The following is an 18,693-nucleotide window of genomic DNA, read 5'->3' as shown; positions in this document are numbered from 1 at the left end:
TTTTTATTTTCTTATTTTTAATATTGCCTTTGCTTTCGCCTAAGTTAAATCATTTCCTCCAGGTTTAGCATTTTCAGTTAATAGTCACCCCTTAGTCTTTTTATTATATGCCTAAAATATGTGTCTAATATTTACTAGACCCTGAAAGACGCATTTTGGATTCCTCCAAGAGTAATGTCCATACTTACTCTGTTCTTACCTGTTAAATGCAAAGACTTTTACTTCCAAATAAAGATTAAAGTATTGTGTGGAACTGCAGACGCTGATAATAATGGAGCCAGAAATAGCAACCTAGATTAGTTGATTTCAAAGTCATTACTGTTCCAAGAGCTTACATTGCTGCTCTCCCATCAATGAGTTCATAACTAAAAGAGATAAATGATGCTATCGGAGTCCTATGTTCTTCCCGTCCTTCCATTGGACAAGACTAATTCTAGATTCTCCAGCAGTTAGAATGAAAAAAAAAATATATATATATATATACATATATATATATATATGTATATATACACACACACATATATATATATATATATATATATATATATATATATATATATTTTCTAATGGGGGGGAACGTTTTCTTTTTAAAATAAAAAGGCTATAATCGAAATGGATATGACACTTCTACCAACAGCAAAAATGCTTTATTAGTAAGCTTGCGTGGTATTTGCAAAGACTTTAAATGAAACATCCATATAGATGTCTGTAGGGATAAAATGGAGGCAACAAGAACGCCAACCAACCCAAAATTTATTTCTCCATTTCAATTTATGCCTGTACTTTAACAAATTAGCAGTGCAAAGTGACTGGGAAACCAGGTTCTCTGAGTGGGAATAGCTGTGGCTCTGAGCACCTTTGTAGATGGTCCGTTTTCTCTTCAATGGCATCAGCTCCCAACTATTACAGAGACAAAGGAAGAGAAACAACTTTTCATCAAAATCAGAATAATATTTAATAAAATGTTAAGCACATCAATTTAAAAGTCTCTTCTCTCTTTATCTCACTTGTACCACCCAGGATAAAGTGGGAAGTGGAGCTCTTAGAAATTTATTCTCTCTGCTCCTTTTCTCTTCCTCATTCTCCCTTACTCCTTCTTTATACTTTAAAATGCATTTCGGGGCGCCTGGGTGGCGCAGTCGGTTAAGCGTCCGACTTCAGCCAGGTCACGATCTCGCGGTCCGTGAGTTCGAGCCCCGCGTCGGGCTCTGGGCTGACGGCTCGGAGCCTGGAGCCTGTTTCCGATTCTGTGTCTCCCTCTCTCTCTGCCCCTCCCCCGTTCATGCTCTGTCTCTCTCTGTCCCAAAAATAAGTAAACGTTGAAAAAAAAAATTTAAAAAAAAAAATTAAAAAAAAAATAAAATGCATTTCAGCCCTTTCAGAATTAACTGTTTCCTAGACTTTTTTTTACAGATGACTTCTGCATTTGTTCCCTCCTGATCTCTAGTGTAGTGTTTATTAAACACTACACTAGAGTTCATTAATTATAACGTTAATACTCACTAGAGAAACCACGTCACAAAAAAAGTCCTTTTGTTCAAAGATTAGGTACAAATTATACTCCATAATGTTATAGAAAATATTGGTCCTTGGAGGGAGTAGTTCTTCACCCTTTAAGTGGGTGTTCTTGTGACAAAATAGCCAAACCTAAGAATGACGATGACACAAAAAGAAAACTACTGCTGTAATCTTGATTTTTATTGAAGATAATATACCCATTTTTCATTCTTTATAAAAAGGTTTAGGAATCCTTATTTTAACTAGAATCATGGAAATTCTGGGTGCTAATAGAGAAATTACATTTTTTATTATAGTTCATTAACTGAAGAAATTGCATCCTGTCCACTAATCAAGCTCAACATTTTCCGTTTTGCGATTTGACATGGAACTGATCAGCACCGCTTCTTCCTATCATTATATCTAAGATTATGGGCCCAAACAAAAATAAAGAATAGAAAGTCCTGGTAGAACCCGACATGGTAGGTCTGGAAGAGAATTGAGAAAGAATACAGTTTATTTCGTGTTGACCCAACTTCTTTAGTGCACACAAATGGATGGGACCCTATTCAATTAGTAGGGAATCGAGCTGATAAATTGTACAGAAATAGGGAAAAAGTGGAATTTTATATTCTCTAATATTCTGCATCCCTGGATAGAAATATATCTCTGTGTACTTCAAAGCCCTGCACTTCTAATAAAAATGAAGTACAGACAGAGACAAAGACATAAAATTATAGAGGACTGAAAAGAGCATTGCCATTAGTATCCTTCTTTGAAAAATAGAAGACACATTGATATCTGGAGTCAACAGGAAGCATTCCATGGAAAGTTTGAGTGCATGAAGATTGAATAGTTCACACAAATAGATTATTGTTTTTTATTCTAAGAAATTATTTTTAGCCTTTTTAAAACACATTCATCCAAAGAACTTAATTTGGTAAGAAATGTTATAAACAAATGCAAAGAAGTATTTCTCATGGGACTGTTTCTTTTTCCATAGATGAAATCGCTATTCCAGACTTTGGCACCGGGGCTATGGAGAACTGGGGACTCATCACTTACAGAGAAACAAATTTGCTTTATGACCCTCAGGAATCAGCTTCATCAAACCGGCAGAGGGTGGCCAGTGTGGTTGCCCATGAACTTGTGCATCAGGTATAGAATCTTAGCATCAAATCAGCTTTTTTTTTCTTTTTCTTTTTTTGAGAGAGAGAGAGAGAGAGAGAGAGAGAGAGAGAGAGAGAGAGGGAAAGCATGAGTGCACACACAAGCAGGGGAGGGGGAGACAGGCTCTGTCAGTGCAGAGCCTGATGCGGGTCTCAAACCCACGAACCACAAAATCTTGACCTGAGCCAAAATCAAGAGTCAGACCCTTGACCGACTGAGCCACCCAGATGCCCCTCAAATTTTCGCTTGTTTTTTAAAGTAGCTTAAGACCATAGGAATAACTGAAATTAATTATAACTTGACAAATAAAAAACGGCCAACCAGAAAATCCTGCTTGAAAGTCTTTCTTAGTGCTACTAAATATTTTACCATAAAAACCTTTTAAGACACATTGTTTTGCTTGTAGTAAGTATACAGGAGTCTTTGCTATGACTTTAAATAGTCCCGGTGATACTAAAATAAAGGCAATAAACGAAAGAGAATTTAAGATCATTTAAAAATCAGGAGAAGTGGAAAAAAATCAGGAGAAATAATGCAGGAAATAAATGCTAATTAAGTACAATGCCTGCCACTTCTGTGTCAAGTGACATTTTCATGGACAAATAAACGTATTGAAATTGTCTAGGCCTCTCTACCACAAGCATAAAAATTTAACCATCTCTTTATTGCTTATAATTCCAGTGGTTTGGAAATATTGTGACCATGGAATGGTGGGAAGACTTGTGGCTGAATGAAGGCTTTGCTTCCTTCTTTGAGTTCCTGGGAGTAAACCAAGCAGAAAAAGAGTGGCAAATGGTGAGCCCTAAACACATAAGCTCCAAATGTCTATTTTCCTCATGAAAGTGACTGAGACCTGTACACAATGACAATGTCCCCGAGTCAGGGGCCTGGTGCAATGGTGAACTGGGGGGCCAAGCCCATTGTGTGTATGGAGTAGAATCGGTCAGCTCCACTGAACTCTATCTGGCTTAGGGTGAGTGCCGAGGTCTCGGAGAGCAATTGACCAGCCCAGTCTGAGGATATCCTTGATAGAGTCCCTTAATAACATGTGTCAAAGTAAGAAAAAAAAAATAGTGAGCTTAGGCAATGCAGCTCTATATTTAAGTGTCTGTAGTGCTAGTCCTTTGAAAAATCTCTCATTTTGCAAACCACTTACGTTATGGTGAAATAGTGTGGTAAAGAAATAAGAGCACAAACTTAGTGTTACAGAGAATGTGACTTTGAGCAAGTGACGTATCCTGAGTTGGTTCTCTCCTCTATAAAAGAAGAACATTGTTCTCTCTCTTGTAAGCTTAAAAGCTCCTAAAAATACGTGTAACTACCATTATCCTACCTTATGTCCCTGAGGGGCCTGGAACAAAGGCGTCTGTGAACCCTAAAGATTTTTTTCTGAAAAGCTAAATCTGTCTTTATCTCTATTTAGATGGTGTAGGTATGCCTGTCTGTTAGTATATATGAAAGTGTAAATGTGTAGATGTGTAAAAGTAGAGAATTACAGAAAGTTGTGTACTATAAGACTACCGCCCTCTACTGGAAAAAATAAAAAGACAAACTTGAAGCCTTTGGCCGATTGTACAAGCTATCTTAAAAAATGAAGAAGTTAACTTGCAACAATTCCTGCTTTAGAACTTTTAATCTACATCAGGGTTTTCCAACCACGGAACTACTGACATTTGGCCCAGATAATTCAGGAGTGCTTGATAATGGTGGAGGCTGTCCTGTGTATTGTAGGATATTTAAGAGCATCCCTGGCCCATATAGAGATACAAGTAACCCTCCCTCCCCAGCTGTAAAACCAAAAATGTGTCCACATGTTTCCAGATGTTCCCTGGGGGACAAACTTTCCACTAGTTGGGAATCACTCATATATGTTGAAAATTGTTGATTTTGTAATTTATTGAAACTAAACTATATAAATGAAAAAATATGTTGTCCTTTATTTTGTATAAAATATCCTGATGCCATACTTATATCAAGGTATCGCAAGAAAGTATAACATTTTAAATTGTTGTCATATATATATATATATATATATATATATATATATATATATAACATTTTAATATTCCAATTCAGTATTTCAAAACACCAATGAAATTTCAAAAGAATTTAGTATGCAGTTCTTAAGTGAAATTTAATCACATGGTCCAACTCATTTATTCACCCATTCATCATCATTCATTCATTCCTTTTTTTTTTTTAAGTTTATTTATTTATTTTGAGAGAGAGAGAGAGTGAGAGAGCATGAGCAGGGGAAGGGCAGAGAGAGAGGGAAAGAGAGTGAATCCCAAGCAAGCTCCGCATTGTCAGCATGGAGCCTGATGTGGGGCTCAAAATCACGATCTGTGAGATCCTGACCCGAGCCGAAACCAAGAATAGGACACTTAACCAACTCAGCCACCCAAGTTGCCCCCATTCATTCATTCTTTATCCACTCATTCAGTCTTCTATCTTTAGTGAACACTACAGAGTATCCAAAACTGAACAAAACATAGTTCTTGCCCTCAAGGAGCTCCCAGTTAAGGGTATGGTGGGTAGAGGGGACAGATAAATAAAAAGACAGACTGTAAGAGAGCCTGATAAGTACCATAATAGTGGAGCTTCACTTTACAGGTGAAAACTCTGATGCCCAGGAAGGTAATCTAACTTTCCAATCTCACATAGAAAATTGGTAGCACAACTAAGACTAGAGTCAAATTTCCTGACCCTGAGACCTGAATGCGTTCTGCATCTAAAAGGTGTACAAAGCAATGGAGTACTACATGGCAATGAGAAAGAACGAAATACGGCCCTTTGTAGCAACGTGGATGGAACTGGAGAGTGTGATGCTAAGTGAAATAAGCCATACAGAGAAAGACAGATACCATATGGTTTCACTCTTATGTGGATCCTGAGAAACTTAACAGAAACCCATGGAGGAGGGGAAGGAAAAAAAAAAAAAAGAGGTTAGAGTGGGAGAGAGCCAAAGCATAAGAGACTCTTAAAAACTGAGAACAAACTGAGGGTTGTTGGGGGGTGGGAGGGAGGGGAGGGTGGGGGATGGGTATTGAGGAGGGCACCTTTTGGGATGAGCACTGGGTGTTGTATGGAAACCAATTTGACAATAAATTTCATATATTGGAAAAAAAAATAAAATAAAAGGTGCACAAAGTTTTAAGTCCAGATCAAAATTACCTTGATTGGCAGTCATCACTTGACAATAGTACCTTGTCTATTATAAATGGAAATCACAAAATTGGAAAATGTAAATATAGTATGCTCCTCTTTGGGGAATATTTTTAATAAAAGAAGACCAATAAGGCTTTTGATTTTTCTTTAAGTAGTGATTTAACAGAATGAGATTTCAGAATCTAATTGATTATGAATCAAAATAATAATAGCAGCTAATGTGTTGGGTTTCACTCCACCAGAGACTATGCCAAATGCTTACCACGCATTATCTCATTGAATTCTCTAACAATTCCAAAAAGTAGATGCCATTATTACCGCTATTTGATGGGTGCGGGAGCTTGCTTAAACCTACGTATCTAGGAAATGGCAAAAATTGAGTTATGAGCTGTGGAAGTCTGACTAGATGGCTAGACCTCTCAACCACTGTATTTTGCCAAGAAAACATAGTATTGGAATGAGAAGACGATGAACTATGGCAAAAGCTAATATTTTCTTTGATTAATTATGAATCATCCAAATTCTAATGATTAGTTGACTGAAAAAAAGAAATCCCGAACATTAGTTTTTGGCAGATCAACATGTATCCTCACTTAATTCGGAGAACAAAGGTGTGAGGCGATAACATGCCCGTTGCACAGGTGCGGAAATAGGGCTTGAAAAGCTTGGCACATGTCCGAAAGTCACACAGAAGTGGCAGAGACAGAATTCACAGATGCTTGTGTCTTCTTGGCCTGTCACATAGGGGCGGAGTCAAAGGAATTATACTAGAAGAAGGGAATGGAATCCATGCAGATGAATCAGTGCAACATGTGATTCATTTGGACACCTAACGCTTGTCTTAAGTAATTTGAGCAATTTATATTTATTCTCCCCCAATTTTATATCACTGATATTTTGAAATATGGACCATTATAGAGGAAGTGCTGTATTTCTTTGGTGCGTTGTGTCGTTTCAGAGAGATCAGATGTTACTTGAAGACGTGTTACCTGTACAAGAGGACGATTCTTTGATGTCTTCGCACCCAATTGTTGTCACTGTGACAACTCCTGCTGAAATAACATCTGTCTTTGATGGAATATCCTATAGCAAGGTGGGGAAGATAGGACATTGTTGTGAGCATCTTCCTGTTTAGTGACTTTTAGTAAATGCCTAAAAACGGTAAGAAGGTTAGACTATGCTCATGGGCTTTAGGAAACAGTGTGGAACTTATTTCTGGATGCTGAATATTCAGTAGTTGGGACTTTTCGGTCAAAACGATCAATGCTGGTCATTGTCACAAGACTTTGAATCAGACTTTGAAAGATTTCTCCCTTCACTTTTGTTTATAGCCTCTCTCATTCTAACTGAACATGTACACTTTAAGCTTCAAATTTAAAATTCTTTTATCTGATTTTTTAAAAGAGTGAATCTTCTTTTTCTGCTATGTGGTCTTTGGAAAACGCCATATATGGGGACATCTTTTCTATAGAATCCTTTAGTGCTTCCAGGAAGAACTGAAACCCAACTCAGTTGGAAGGAATTCCTTTTATCCATTTTTATATAAGACATAAAGATGACGTTATTAGCATGTTGCAGATGGGGCATTTTTATCCAAGAAATTTTTTTTGCAGAACTACTGAAGGTCTGCAGCGACCCATTTTCTCCCACAGTGTTTCCTTCCTACAGCTCCTCCTCCAAATGTATTCATGCCTGCATGCAGCATGATGTAGTTATTTCCCTTTTGCTGCTCAAGGTTTACCCAGTATGCTAAGTTGCTCAAAAGCCACTGGAAATGAATACAGTTTGTTATTCTGGATAATGCCTAGTCTTGTTTAAGACAAAATATTTTAATTATTAAAATGAATACTAGATAAAATGGTTACGTGAGAAAAGCCTTCTATAGATGGCTACTTCAAATTTATAGCATCATAATTTTGGCTTTCCCTGTCATTCCCACAGCATCTTTTTAGGCTTCTTTTCTCATTTTTCTTTCATATTGCTAATGATTCTTTTATATTTCTGTTAAAGTGAACATTTCTAGGCCACTTACAGGATATTCTAATTACTCACATGGAGATGTTTATATTTTATTAAATCGGTTTCTTTCCGAGTCCTAGATATTCCATGGGTTTAAGATACTAGGTCAGAAATAAATGTTCTAAGCCTTTAGTCTTCTCTGTGCAAAAATAATTTATACTTAATAAATTGCAGTAAAAATTGCTAACAGATGGGGAGAAGCACATGTTCTTCCGGCAAGTTACTTGAAAATGGATATAAAAATTTATCAATAGTGCATTTTAGTATTAATCTTATAACATGTGCAGAGAAAGTAGAGAGCAGAAGTATTCATTAGATTCTTCAGACAAAATAAAAACAAATGAGATGAACTACTTTTGAAAAGGATTTTATACCTAAATGATATATCTATATTAAACTATTTGACCAGATAATTCCTCAACTCTTTCCACAAAATGTAGTATTTTGAAAAGTATTGAAATAAATTTAAGAAGTAGCCAGAATTTTATCATGGAATTACTTTCCTTATTCACTGAAAAATAAGTTTTCTAAGTCTTTCTAACGGTTCTCTTTCATTAGAAAAGCTCCATCTGCTGGTTCATTTGATGAAGTGCAATAATTATTTAACCCCCCAAGTCTCTGAAATGATGGCCCCTTTATCAACTACTCTTGACCTTTTGTTATTTTAGAAGCATAGATACAGGAGGTGTGCCAAATGCTATTTTTATTTTAAAACCATGGAGCTATAGCCAAGTAATTTCGTGGAATCATATTGAAGAGATAATCTCACACATATGATCATGAAATACTAGTCACGACAGTGGTCACTGGTATCCTTTATTAGTTCAATTTGCTATTCTTTTCCACCATAGGGCGTTTCCATTCTGAGGATGCTTGAAGACTGGATAACCCCAGAGAAGTTTCAAAAAGGATGTCAGGTATGATTTATGACTTTTAATAGTTCTACGCGTGAGGCACATCGGTCCGTGGCTGATGAATGTCGGTATGTGATTTTTTTTTTTTAATTTTTTTTTTCAACGTTTATTTATTTTGGGGACAGAGAGAGACAGAGCATGAACGGGGGAGGGGCAGAGAGAGAGGGAGACACAGAATCGGAAACAGGCTCCAGGCTCTGAGCCATCAGCCCAGAGCCCGACGCGGGGCTCGAACTCACGGACCGTGAGATCGTGACCTGGCTGAAGTCGGACGCTTAATGTCGGTATGTGATTAATCAAGGAACTACTCCTCTTTTACTTTTTCCTCTCCTTACGCAGGGACAGATTAAACAGCAAAACACAGAAAGGTGACTTCACATCCAGCGAAGTGCCCACACTGTTACCTCTAATTACCATTTAGCAGAAATTTCATGGAGAAGTTACATGGAGTCCTTAGTTATTTTTGATATCCTTTACATGTGTATTGGCTTAGGCTGCCATAATAAATACATCGACTGAGTCGTTTAAACAACAGAAATTTATTTTCTCACCGTTCTGGGGGCTGAGATGTCTCGACCAAGGCACCGCAGATTCCTGTTTTAGAAAGGGCTGTTTGCCTGGCTTGCAGATGGCTGCCTTTCCCCGTGTCCTCACATAGCCGAGGGAGAGAGCTTTCTGGTGCCTCTTATCATCAAGCATTGATCCCATCATGAGGGTCCCACCCTCATGACTTCATCTAAACCTAAATACCTCCCAAAGACCCCATCTGCCAACACAATCGCATTAGAGATGAAGCTTCAATGTATGAATTTTGGGGAACACAACTCAGTCCATAGTGACATGACATAAAGATCTAAGTGTATCTATAAAAGTCTTCCTTTATAGTTCGTGCAAGGACTTTTTCCTTATTATTGGACTTCAAAGTGGCAAATGCACACATTCAAGGAATGTGTAGAGTCAAGGAATAAAGAGGGCCTGCTTCCTTTTGGAAGCAGAAATGGCAGTACATTTTCAAGAGCATTGCACACATCCCCCTTAGGCATACTGCCCCAGTGGGTATTTCAGCTTCTTTTTTGTTTTTCTAGAAAACCTAAGCCAAATCTCTCAGGGTTTTAATGGCATCAGCGTGGCTACACTCTGTCCCTGCAACTGTCCTGTCTGTAGGTTGGCCCATTGCAGCCTGGAGTCGGAACTGTCTTCCTGCTTCTTCCCATTCTCCTCCATCCTCCCCACTGTGAGGCCCCGGGTGGTTAGGCAGAGCAGTGGTGCTGAGGTTGCCGCTCCAGAACGTAGAAAACAGGTCAGAGCAGCGTCCTGCCAGCCTTCCCAAAGAGTACCAGTACTCCTTTTGGATGTGATTCCCCAGGACAATGTCCGCTCACTATTCCTTCAGCTCCTACCACCACCGAGCCTTCTTATGTGGCATCTAGCAGTCTCTATGCCACCCCAAAAAGAAACAGTCTCTTTACCCAATGGCAAAGTTCCTAGGTGACTACACGACCAAGACTTAGGAGATATTCAGGGGGTACATCAATGCATTTTACTCCTCTTGTCTACTAATAAAATACTCTCTGTGGACACTGGAAGAAAGGGAGAAGCCGTGTGCCTGTTCTTATGTGTACATTAGAACACCTTGTAACTTTTCCACCAGCTTCAAAGTCACATTTCATCATATCTTCTCTCGCTGTGAGCACCTTTAGTGGGGAACTCTGTCTTCTGTATCTTTGTATATATTCCAGTCCCTAGTAGACTGCATTACACATGATAGACAATCCAAACAGTGCTTCTTAAATGAATGAATGGTCTGTAAGAAACAACACAGAGAAAAAAACAAAGACAATTCATTTTTTTTTTTAATTTTTTTTTCAACGTTTATTTTATTTTTTGGGGGACAGAGAAAGACAGAGCATGAACAGGGGAGGGGCAGAGAGAGAGGGAGACACAGAATCGGAAACAGGCTCCAGGCTCTGAGCCATCAGCCCAGAGCCTGACGCGGGGCTCGAACTCACGGACCGCGAGATCGTGACCTGGCTGAAGTCGGACGCTTAACCGACTGCGCCACCCAGGCACCCCGACAATTCATTTTTTAAAAATTAAGTTAAAATTCCATTTGCATAGTTTCATTCTAAATGAAACTGATGGATAACACATTCTTGGAATTTTCAAAGCTGACTTCAAATTAAATGATTTTTAAAGCAACTCCTAGAGATGTACCAGGAGTCTTTAAAAGTGAATAGCTATTCTATGGGGCGCCTGGGTGGCGCAGTCGGCTAAGCGTCCGACTTCAGCCAGGTCACGATCTCGCGGTCCGTGAGTTCGCGCCCCGCGTCGGGCTCTGGGCTGATGGCTCGGAGCCTGGAGCCTGTTTCCGATTCTGTGTCTCCCTCTCTCTCTGCCCCTCCCCCGTTCATGCTCTGTCTCTCTCTGTCCCAAAAATAAATAAAAAACGTTGAAAAAAAAAAATTTTAAAAGTGAATAGCTATTCTAATAATTCAGTAATACTCTCATATTTCCTTTAGCCTGGTATCTATGGTATAATTAATTAAAAATCTAGTCCTATCTAAAACTAATATTTCTCAAGTGAAATATGTCTTCCTCTACCCTGTGACTACAGATGGAGCTAGAAACCAAACTAGAATGAATAGATATTAATTTTTTTCATGCCATCATAGTGCTGTGGAATAAATTAACACACACACACACACACACACACACACACACACAACCCACTAGCCACTAAAACACTCACTTTTCCCCTACAATCTTCAAACACTAGCTAATATCTGAAAACAGCATATGATCAGTATAGACCACACTCAATAAGCTCTCAAGCCAATTGGAACATTCTTTTACTTCATTCAAGTATCTGAATAGTGTCTTTACTTGAATTAGCATCACTCTATGTTTGCTGCCCCTAAATTCCACAATCTGTGATATTGCTCAAGATCTTTCCCTAGCAAATACTTTCTGACCAAAGTGACTCTTCATTAGCTGACCAAAGTGTGGTACTAAATCTGGGGATGGCCAGCTGTCTATTCTCTTTCAAGCTCATCACCTTCCCCCAAACCCTATCTCAGACCTCAAAGTAGGTAGTAGTGAAGGGGAATAAGATCAAAGCCATCACCTGGAAAATCTTTAAGGCTGTGCTTGTGCATAAGAAATGATAATAGGTAATGGGGAATTTGTAACAGTATATGGTCGTGAAATCAAGCTGAGAAATATATCCATCCTTTCTTTTTCTCCTAGTATAAGAAATAGCCCTGATGGGACAGCAATGGCTCAGCTGCAACTTGTCCTTTCCCTTCCTGGGATACTAGTAACAGAAACAGTCTTCTTTTCCTTTTGTGCTTACCACACCAAACCCAACTAATGAGGGACTATTATTGGGGGATGTAGGTCATCATGAAATTTTGAGTGGAACGACTGCATTGTGACTATTCAAGGTGAAGAAAGAAATTTCTCAATATAGAGTATTCAGAAATGCACTAATATAGACAAAATAAAATTGATGTCTTCGTTTTTGAAAGAGAGAGAGAGAGTGCGCGTGCACACAAGCAGGGGAGGGGAGAACAAGAGGGAGAGAGAAAATCTTAAGCAAGCTTCATACTCAGCACGGAGCTTTACATGGAGCTTGGGGCTTCATCTCATGAGGGTGAGATCCTGAGCTGCTAAAATCAAGAGTTGGACACTTAACTGACTGAGCCACCCAGGCACCTCAAAATTGATGTCTTTTAATATACTGTTTATATAAATGTCTATGTAGCCTATGGTTCGGAAGAAGCAAGAGACTGCAGTTTAAAAAGCAGTAACAATAACGACACCACTGACAGAAACCACACAGACTGGTTAAGGATTCAGAATTCCTTCAAAGTTACCTTAGAAAAATCTCATCGCCTCTCTAGGCACCAGTTTCCTTCACCCCCCAAAATGTGAGTTGTATTAAATAATACTTAAAGTCCCTTCTAATTCCAAGATGGCATGTTTCTAAGCTCAAGGCATTGTGAGTATACAAATAAACTCCTCTAAATTAATTTTAAAAAGCTACTACTCACTAGAAATTTTCATTAACAGGTAGCTATGGTTACAATTCATTACTAATACTCAAGTATCCATTTATTTTATTTAGAATGAATGATTTGTGCAAAGCTCTGGAACAAATGCTTAAAACTGATATCCAGTGAGCGCCTTTCGTTTCTTCTCCCTTCCCTTGCCTGCCCTCCAGTGGTAGTGCTGAGCAGTGAACTAATCGAAAGAACAAAAACAAAGGCAGCATTCCTAACTGGTCGCAACCCTAGTCCAGGCTTCCTGGAGCTGGCTGCTAATATTGTTTTATCTGTCTATGCCTGAAAAGAAAGGAATTTAGAAGATAATGTGACTTAGGCACAGTACCTCCTGAAAATTATAGTCACTTTGAGTGAAAATGTCATGTGCGAAGTCAACCACTTGTTATTCCTTGAAGGCTCAAGAAACACTTAAGAAAGTGATGTTATTTTATTTTATTTTATTTTTTGAAAGAGAGTGACGTGAGCGGGGGGGGGGGGGCAGAGGGAGAGGGAGAGAGAGAATCCCAAGCAGGCTCTGCACAGCCAGCATAGAGTCCAATGCAGGTCTCCATCCCACAGCCATGAGATCATGACCTGAGCTGAAATCAAGAGTCAGATGCTCAGCCGACTGAGCCACCCAGGTGCCCCAAAGATGTCCCTATTACATGGGACAATTCCTGACAGCAACAGAGGAGAAGTGGCGTAAGTGGCACCCAATTATGAGACTAGGAGAAAAGTGGGGATTTTCTTTAGGGACCTACCACATTGGATCTGAAAACTCACGTATAGAGAGATTCTGTGAACAAAATCGTTAAAGGGGAGAGCTTTCTAGTTAAAAATAATTCATATTTTAAAGCCATTTGAAGAGTAAAGACATTCTTTAAAGCGAATAATTTCCCAAATTTATTCATGATCAGGATCATCATTATCATTCTTACTGTTCAAAAGGTTGTATATCCATTTCCTTAAAGCAGGAGTCTACCAACAGCGACTTGCAGGCCAAATCTGGCCCACCACTCATTTTGCTAAGGTCTGCACACAAAATCATTTCTACAACTTTGAACTGTTGAAAAATCACAAGAATAACAATATTTTATGACACATGAAAGTTACATGAAATTCAAATATCAGAATGCATAAATAATGTTTTATTGGTTATTCATTTATACATTATCTGTGGATACTTTTGTGCTACAGAGGCAGAGTTGAGTAGTCGTGACAGGCATTATAGAGCCAACAAACCTTAAAATCTTTACTATATAGCTTTTTACAAAAAAAGTTTTTTTTTTTTTGCTGAGCCCTGGCTTAGAGACAAGCTCACCTGTCTTATCTTTGCATATTTTGCATATTGCCTCAGTCATTCATGTGTGGTGGGGTCATCTAGTGTCTGAGATGAGAAAACATCACTAATAAATGAAGGTAAGGGATGTAGCCAGTGGTGACAGGTTGACAGCTCTAACTTAAGATCATAGAATTATGGGTCTTTCTTCATACTGGATCACAAATGTTATGGACTGTTGACTATTTACTGAACACTTGACTGCCCTTAAGTATCTCATATTTCTTGTCCTGAAAAAAAATTAAGCTTTTCCTTTCCTGTGCACAAGCCCATTAGACTATTAAAAAAGAACAAGCTAGGGGTTCCTGGGTGGCTCAGTCGGGTGAGCATCCGACTTTTGATTTCGGCTCAGGTCATGATCCCAGGGTCATGGGATTAAGCCCTGCGTCTGGCTCCACACTCAGCGTTGAGCCTACTTAAGACCCTCTCCCTCTCCCTCTCTCTCTGTCTCCCTCTCTCTCTGTCTCTCTCTCTCTCTGTCTCTCTCTCTCTGCCTCTCCTTTTGTCCCTCTCCTCTGCTTGCACACTCTATGTTTCTCTAAAATAAAAAATGAAAAAAAAAAATTAAAAACCAAGCTACATCATTAATAAGGAAAAATATTCCTTGTGCTTTACAAATAAATTATTTGACGTTCTTATAGGTTACAAAATGTTTTGCATGCCATGTGTCATTGGATTTTTATTGCAGGTACACTTGCCATATTATACATTAGAGTGAAATATGTTGATGGATTCAGCTCATGTGTGGAAGTATGAGAAAAGCATACATTGATTTCTAAAATACTTGTTATCTTTCACATACAGATTTACTTGAAAAAACACAAATTTGGGAATGCAAAAACTGAGCATTTTTGGAGAGCACTTGAAGAGGTATGGAGACTATCCCCAAGTATTTCTTTGATTAACATATGATTTATCAATCAGTTCTTGATCTGATTATTCTATCCTTTTATTTTCCCTAATTTGTTAATTATTCCTCGTTTTTGTTTTTTTTTTTAATATCAGGCAAGTAATTTACCAGTGAAAGAAGTAATGGATACATGGACCAAACAGATGGGTTATCCTGTACTTAATGTGAAAGATATGAGGAACATCACGCAGAAACGTTTTCTGTTGGACTCAAAAGCGAATTCTTCTGAGCCACATTCAGCTCTTGGGTAAGGATCATTTTCTTTAGGGCATTTGAAGAAAAAAGCAGAAATTTGATGGAAATACTGGCCACTTGCTTAGATCTTAGTCTCCAGTACGTGATTGATAGATAATATTAAAGCACAATGTCTTTAGGGAACCAAAAGCATTCAAACATAGGTCCATGGTCTCCAGGTTCAAGATGGTGGACTGAACACATGCCTCCAAGTCCTGTTCTTCCCAGAAATCACCGAATAAAGAAGTGCTAAAAGAAATAAACTCATAAGAGAAAGAAAGAGGAGGGGCTATATAGATTCTAGAAGGAAAGCCAGAAGGAGAAATATTGATAGAAAACAAACAAACTGAAGAAGATGAAGCCAGATAAAAAGAGACTTGCTGTAGAGGTGGAAACATCTTCCCTATCCCTAGACAGGCTCCGGGCTGACTGTCAGCATGAAGAGTGGAGCACAGGAGTGAGAAGTGAGGCTGAAAATAGGACAATTAATTTGAAGTCGAGACTCAGGACAATTGTGCCAGTCAGACACACCCCCACTCCACTTTCCCGTCATCTACTAACAACCTTTCCTCTGTTTGGAGCGCTTAGAAGTCTGCCAAAAGTCTGGCAATGACCCAAGGCAAAAATCCAAAGACTCTACCCCCTGCCCCACCTCCCCCACCGCCCCAACCCCCGCAAATAAATGGACTAAAACAGTGGAGGAGAACTAAAGATTTCCACTTGGTTAGGATGCCCAGAATACAGCTTTCCTTCTCATGGCATTTGTAGGATGGGTGGGCTGGAACTGCCAGCTCCCTGCATACATGCTCAGAGCTCCCAGTCAGACTTCTGTCCAGAGGAAAAGGCTGTTTCAAAAATATACCTTCCCCCTCAAAAGCAGAGGGGTTACATACAGGACACCAAGAATAATTAATTTAGTCCTTCTTCCCGAAATATGAATGGGCAATTAAGATCACAAGACACATAAAAAAATCTAAAAGCATAAAAGGTTGAACAAACAAAAACCTGTCACTGTAAGAACAAAATTGAGGAAATAGAAAATAAATTTATGAAATACATTCAGAGATCAAAGAAGCTATTAACACTCATTAGCTCAGAGCAGAGTATCTTTGAAAAAACAAACTTGGAATATAGAATTGCTCTGAAAGATTAAATTTGTGGTTGTCAAAGAATTAATAGACCAAGTGGCAAGAAATTTGGGGAATTCTCTATAGTTATAGGGCAAACGCAGAGAACTGACAAATATGAAAGAGAAGACAAATATTGAACGTCCAGCACCCAACTAACAGACGTCTCTCAAAAAAGGAAACAGAGAAACTTGAGGGGCAAATAATAAAGGACACAAGTATTCTGATTACAAAGCCCCGTTGAGGTCACAGTACAAAAAGAAAAAAAAAAAAACAAAAAAACCTAGCTACATTCTCATGAAATTCCAGAAAACAAGCATACATGAGTTAGAGTGACATTAGACCTGTCCACAGCAACCTTGAATGCAAGAAGAAAATGGAACAATCATCTAAAATGGTTGCAGCAAAAAATATCTTCAACTTCTAATTCTCTTCCCAAACTAAACCAAATGCAAATGAACAGCAAAGACATTTTCAGACATGCAACTCCGGAAAATGCTTTCTACACAGCACTTTTTAGAAAGTTACTAAGGCTACGTACATCCCAGGGGAGGAAGAAGAGAAAAAATACGAAAAATCAGAAAGAGAAGAAACACATCCAGGAAACATTGTATCCAACAGAGGAAAGTCATGAAAGGAAATGCTGGCCAATAGCTACCCAGGGGGCTCGCAGTGCCATGCATAAGAGCAGGATGCTGGGTTCAGGTAGGTGATTGCCATGAGAAAGCAAGTATGGTTGAGAAAACGGTGAGATTATGAGTTTGTGAATGCCCATCAGTTGGGCAACTGTAAAGAAGAAAACTAGAGAAACCAAATCAAGGCTGTATGTAAAAATTGTGATCCAAGAATGTAAACCAGTAGAATAATTTTATGCTACTGACAATCCATACAATAAAAAGGAGTCCTTTTGACTCTTATGTCAGGCTGTTAGGGTAAATTTTTATTTAAGTGACTCAGGGGGCCAAGATATCAGCCCATAGAGAAAGAAATGTAACTCCAACCCACCTCTTGGACAACCATACGTATACAACAGTATAATTTCATAAATGTTACTTGTTGGCTTTTAACTTTTATAATCAACAATGAACAACATGTAAAACTTGTGTTACAGTGGCAGAGTAGATTGTAAATATAAACAGTCTTAACATTGTAACAAGAAAAAAAAAAGGCTGGCAGAGAAAATGAGGTGGAAGAGGAAGGAAAGGTGGCAGAAAGTGTCAGGATAGTAATTCAGTGGTGGGCTGGTGCTGACTCGAATCCCAACTCAGCACCATTATGCTGGTAGCTTAAAATCCATCACTGAATTAATGGAAACTAGCAAATACTGCATTCTGCTCCCCCGGTCCCCCAAGAGCCAGTTGTTTATTTACCAGAACTCCATAGGATATCCTACAGTTTCTCCTCATTGTAAAGTAGGAGATTTTGCTCCTATTTTACAGTTGGGAGAGAAAGCAACACTGAAATTTATGAAACAGGAAATGGCAACATGATTCCACTACTGTAAAGGAACAGTTATAACCTAGAGAAAGTCTAATAATTTTACTTCCCTAAATTTTGACTGTTAAAGGGCAAATGGAAGAGAAAGCAGTATAAGTAAACTAAATCACCCTCTCGCATGGATGAGTTAATAAATACTATCTGAAAAAAAATTTAAAAAGCTAGAGTTATAGAATTAGACGTCAGAAGAATTAAATCCAGAAGCATTTTAAATTTAAGTTTTATTTATTTGTTTGAGAGAGAGAAAAAGAGAGGGAGAACGTGAGCAGAGGAGGGGCAGAGAGAGAGGGAGAGAGAATCCCAAGCAGGCCCTGCATTGTCGGTGCAGAGCCTGATGCGGAGCTCAAACCCATGAACCATGAAATTGTGACCTGAGCCACATCAAGAGCTGGACGCTTAACTGACTGAGCCACCCAGGCACCCCAGAAGCATTTTTTTTTTACATTCTTTTTTTAACATTTATTTATTTTTGAGACAGAGAGAGACAGAGCATGAACGGGGGAGGGCAGAGAAAGAGGGAGACACAGAATCGGAAGCAGGCTCCAGGCTCTGAGCCATCAGCCCAGAGCCTAATGCGGGGCTCGAACTCACGGACCGCGAGATCGTGACCTGAGCTGAAGTCGGACTCTCAACCGACTGAGCCCCCCAGGCGCCCCCAGAAGCATTTTTAAAAGGGGATGTTTCCAAGAGGGGCTGGGCTGTGGGAAGGGTGGAAAAGGAGACTGGCTTCCAATAGCAGTTCTTCCAGTTTTTGCTAAGAATGTTTTTTATTTAC

At 38.9% G+C, this 18,693-nt stretch overlaps 1 protein-coding gene across 1 annotated transcript in view; it reads left to right on the top strand.

The window, feature by feature from the left end:
- Positions 1–18,693, top strand: part of ENPEP (glutamyl aminopeptidase) — a 93,355-nt gene that overhangs the window by 29,731 nt on the left and 44,931 nt on the right. Inside the window, exons 5-10 of the mRNA XM_025921337.2 lie at positions 2,501–2,655; positions 3,349–3,462; positions 6,794–6,928; positions 8,706–8,771; positions 14,955–15,020; positions 15,156–15,307. Of these exons, the coding sequence (XP_025777122.1) occupies positions 2,501–2,655; positions 3,349–3,462; positions 6,794–6,928; positions 8,706–8,771; positions 14,955–15,020; positions 15,156–15,307 (688 nt within the window). The remainder of the gene's footprint in view (positions 1–2,500; positions 2,656–3,348; positions 3,463–6,793; positions 6,929–8,705; positions 8,772–14,954; positions 15,021–15,155; positions 15,308–18,693) is intronic.

This window comes from Puma concolor, chromosome B1 (assembly GCF_028749965.1).
Source record: "Puma concolor isolate L17-30 chromosome B1, mPumCon1.1.hap2, whole genome shotgun sequence".
Classification (NCBI taxonomy): Eukaryota; Metazoa; Chordata; class Mammalia; order Carnivora; family Felidae; genus Puma; species Puma concolor.
The sequence above is the reverse complement of the archived record's forward strand: the minus strand, read 5'-3'. Positions and strand labels throughout refer to the sequence as shown.